Source organism: Triticum aestivum, chromosome 4D (genome assembly GCF_018294505.1).
Source record: "Triticum aestivum cultivar Chinese Spring chromosome 4D, IWGSC CS RefSeq v2.1, whole genome shotgun sequence".
Classification (NCBI taxonomy): Eukaryota; Viridiplantae; Streptophyta; class Magnoliopsida; order Poales; family Poaceae; genus Triticum; species Triticum aestivum.
Window position 1 is genome coordinate 310,173,412 of NC_057805.1, and position 4,515 is coordinate 310,177,926.

The 4,515-nt window shown below is 53.3% G+C and overlaps 1 protein-coding gene across 1 annotated transcript; it reads left to right on the plus strand.

The window, feature by feature from the left end:
- The first annotated feature begins 1,114 nt into the window (after positions 1-1,114).
- Positions 1,115-3,159, plus strand: LOC123099945 (peroxidase 70). The gene is made up of 4 exons (XM_044521960.1): positions 1,115-1,367; positions 1,462-1,653; positions 1,775-1,940; positions 2,617-3,159. Exons 1-4 carry the CDS (start codon positions 1,152-1,154, stop codon positions 3,003-3,005), a joined length of 963 nt encoding a protein of 320 aa, XP_044377895.1. The 5' UTR covers positions 1,115-1,151; the 3' UTR covers positions 3,006-3,159.
- Positions 3,160-4,515: the final 1,356 nt, after the last annotated feature.

Here is a 4,515-nt window from a genome sequence, read left to right on the forward strand (position 1 = left end):
GGCGGGGCGTCCCTCCGTCGCGGCTTGAAGGTGTGGCTGTGATGGTGAATCTTGAGTGGGTGCCTCGGGACGACGTGTGTGTGGCCATGTCGCCGGTCACGTAGTGATGAGACCTCATCTACCTTTGGCTGTCTTCATTGTTGGTCCAAAGAGATATGGTCGGTGGGTGTTGCCTCGCAGTGGCTTCCCGGCGATGGATCAAGTGGAGGAGTAGATGGTGGCCTAGCTGCTGAAGCGGGTGAGGATGCCACCATCGTCGGCGGTGCCTGTGGGTGTCGTTTTCCTTGTTGGAGGCGATGGTGGGGGCGTCCCTCGCTCCATTGTTTCCGGGGGAAACCTCAGATCTGGAGGAGGCTACCATTGACGGCGGCGCCCGTGGGCGTCGTAGCCCTCGTTGGAGGCGTTGAGGGGCCTCCTGGATCAGATGATGGCGACGTCGTCGTCGTCACCCCCATGGGGCATCATCTTTGGAGACATTCATCGGCTGGACGGACATGTGGACGGCTTGGTGGTTGGGCGTCGGTATGTGGTGCAACGGTGCTTCATCCTACACATCAATGGCGTCGGATCTCAGCGGCGTGGCACAGTGGAGACTCGGCGTCCGATGGGTGACGATGGACTCATGTAGGAGGACGACGTTGTCTGGCGTCGTGGTGGTGTCGATGGCAGAGAGGCCTAGCAAGGTCGATGCGTCAGTATCTGATCTGAGGATGGATCGATGGGTGAAGGAGGTGACGGCCATTGCAGCGTGCGCATGTGGTGCCCACTGAAAGTGTGCCGGACTGGTGTGTAAGCCAGTCCAGGTATATGGCTTGGATGAGGCATCCGGCATTAGATGCTAGGTGTTGGTGTGATGTCTATTTGGTATTAGGCTCGGACATTCGGCACCCCTTCATCACGGGGATTGGAGTAGCGATAAGTGTCAGGTTTAGTGATGTATTAGCTTTGTAAGGACTTTGTGAATAATTAATAAAATAGCTATATGCATCGCCAGATGCAGAGGCCGGAGATACATCCTTCTTTTCGGAAAAAAAAGAAGCTAGTACATGCCTGTAATTCCTCAAGTTGTTGCCTATAAATATGCTTTGGAACTGCACCGCGGAGGGCTATCCCAAAGCCGAAAGGTGAGCCTCGAGATACTTAGATCTCTCATGGCTCGTGCCAGCACTCGTCTCCCACCTTTTCTCTTGCTCCTCGCAGCAACTTGTGCCGCGGTAGCGAACGCGCAGCTGTCGGAGAACTACTACGGTTCTTCTTGCCCCGCGGCGCTTCTCACTATCAGGACTACCGTGGCGACGGCGGTGCTGCTCGACCGCCGCATGGGCGCCTCCCTTCTCCGGCTTTACTTCCACGACTGCTTTGTGCAAGCAAGTCCTCAGGATCTTCCTCTGTTATTCCCTTGGTCCTCTTTCAATATCGTAAGTGAACTTGTTTGATGGTGGATGCATGTGTGTACGATAGGGGTGCGACGCGTCCGTGCTGCTGGACGACACGCCCAGCTTCACCGGCGAAAAGGGGGCGGGGCCGAACGCAGGGTCGCTGCGCGGTTTCGAGGTGATTGACAGGATCAAGCTGCTGCTGGAGCTGATTTGCCCGGGGACCGTCTCCTGCGCCGACATCCTCGTCGTCGCTGCCCACGACGCCGTCGTCCACGTAAACTAAAGCCTAAATTTACAGCTCTCTGTCACCTTCTCGCGCTTGAGCGAAAATACCGATCGTTCCATCGGCGGAATGGAAGTATGCGTAGGAAGTGACAATCAGTACTCCTGCGCAGCTAGGGGGGCCATCATGGACGGTTCTACTTGGGAGGAGGGACGCCACCACCGCAAGTGCGTCCTTGGCCAACAGTGACCTCCCCGGCCCCAACTCCAACCTCAATGATCTCCTCGCCGCTTTCTCCAAGAAGGGATTAAGCAGCACCGACATGGTTGCTCTCTCAGGTAAAATGCGCTGCCTTGCCTGCACACTGCTGATAGCCATGATGCACAAATTACCCGGAGACATGCATGCATTGATAGACCACATAGAAGAGTCAGTCACACTGTTAGATTGCGAAGCATGTCTGGCGACTGGCATACAACCAAGTGCGCACGTATGCATGGCTAGCTAGTATACACATGTAGGCTTTTTTGTTCCATTATGACTCCTTTTTCTCAAAAGACTTGGCTGCTTCGTCTGGTGTACCTACCTAGTTAATGATGGAGTTGTGCATCCATCACTGATCATAGCAACGGACGGACACGCCAGCGTTTTGCCCGCATCGCCTGAATTCAAGATGGTGATCGATGGCTCTTGTCCCTGCGCTTGTCACCACCTTTCCTTTTGCCGACCAGACAAGGCTTGCACGAGCCATCAATCACCTTTTTGCTTGAGAACCTGATCATCACTCGAGTAGTCACTCAGGCCCAACAACCTCATAATTCATTCACCACCGTGCTCTCCTCCAAATTCAAAAGAAGAAAATCACCACGCAATCATGCATGCTCACTCTATCACAACGTACTACTAGTACATTGGAAAGCGAAATGCGAGAGCGACGCATCGATAGATCTCCGGTACAGCTCTGTCGATAATGCCTCGACCGGTCGATCACCACGTGAATCCACATTGCTGCAGGGGGGCACACCATCGGCCGGGCGCAATGCCAGAATTACCGAAACCGGATCTACGCCGACACCGACATCGACGGGACCTTCGCGGCGTCGCTGCGAGGCGACTGCCCACAGGGTGGTGGCAACGACGGCAACCTCGCGCCTCTCGACGCCTCCTCGCCCGACTACTTCGACAACAGCTACTTCTCCGGCCTCCTCAGCCATCGGGGGCTGCTCCACTCCGACCAGGCGCTGTACGACGGCGGCTCCACGGACGGTCTGGTCAGGAGCTACGCGTCCAACAATGATCAGTTCGGCAGCGACTTCGCGGCCGCCATGGTGAAGCTGGGCAATCTCGGTGTGCTCACGGGGGCGTACGGTGAAATCAGGGTCAACTGCCGGGCAGTAAACTGAGGATAGATCCTGGGTATCTATCTTACAAAATGAACTCTATCCGTTACGGAAACGGGAAGTGAGACTGCGTCTTTATGTACACTATGTACCGAGTTAAATGCATTGGTTCCTTTATTTTATTTTATTTGCGAAATAAGAGTCTTCCATTACTTAACCAAGGTCATTATAATCATGCTTACATATAGCTTCAATTTCAGTAGGGACACATCGTAACCACACTGCTATCTTTGGAGCGATCGGCCCGTCTATGCGAGGGTGTGACTGGCACTGTTGTGCTCACGCATGATGGTTCTTATCTCATGGTGCCGAGTGTGAAATAGATATCTAATGTCGCTCACCATTGCTGCCATGGGTGATCTATCTATAGCAGGGTCACCGATCATTCGCGATGCCACCGCACAATCCGTCTCTATGATGAGCTGATCTGAACTCCACTCAAGAGCTAGTGAAACTCCCTCCGTGAGCGCTGCCATCTCTGCCTCCAATGCACTCGCACAACGCTGAATGAAGCGACATGCTGCAAAAATGACGGCACCGCTGTGGTTGCGTAGTATCATGCCGGCTCCACCTGTGCCATCCTCCTCCTTCCACGAGCCATTAGTGTTGAGCTTTACCGATCCCAGTTGTGGCTTCTTCCAATGCACACTGCTGTTACATCATGCGGTTTACTATTTCTCCTCCAGCCCCTATGTGAGACCACCATCTTCCCTTTAGTGAAATCAACACTTGGGTTCTGTTGTATGTCAAGCAAGGTATCCATGTAGCCACATAAGAATCTGGTAGACGCGTCAACGGGTGGCGCCAGCTTGTTGTGATAGACCTCATTCCACAGATGCCAGTTCCGCCACAGTGTCATGATCAGAGGAAGCCGCTCCTCCACAGTGTCGCCATCAAGAAAATGGATGATCCATTCAGGACCGGTGTTGGTTATGTTTTACATCTTGATCATTCTTCTCCTATTCACCATCTCCGTCCATAGTCCCCGAGCCAAGGGGCATCTGCATAAGGCGTGGAATGTATCCTCTCGTTTCATTCCACATAAAACACATGTATCAGAGACCTCGAGCTTTCGCTTACATTTATTTTCAAGTGTGGCCAGCAAATTAGTAGCAACCCGCCATGCGAAGACTCGTACCTTAGGGGGAGCACGACACCCCCACGCTGCCTTCCAGACGGCACGAGTGCCGTTCGGTGTCGTGCTCGTGGCGCACGCGGTGGTTCGGGTCTGCTCCTCCAGAGCGGTCTTGTAAGCGTTGCGCACGGTGAAGATACCCCGCGCGTCCGGCTCCCATGAGAGTACATCATCCAGCCTACGTCAATGCATTGGTTCCTTTAAAAATAGTAAAAGTTAAATGCATTGGAATTCTAATTCTTCCGCACAAGTACGAGGTTAATCTTAATTCCATTTACAAGGCGACGTCTAGATTTCCCAAAAAAAATCCCTCAATATGGTGGTTCATGAGTGGTCCTACTGACCCTATATATGCCTGTTCTGACCGTCTTAGCTTAA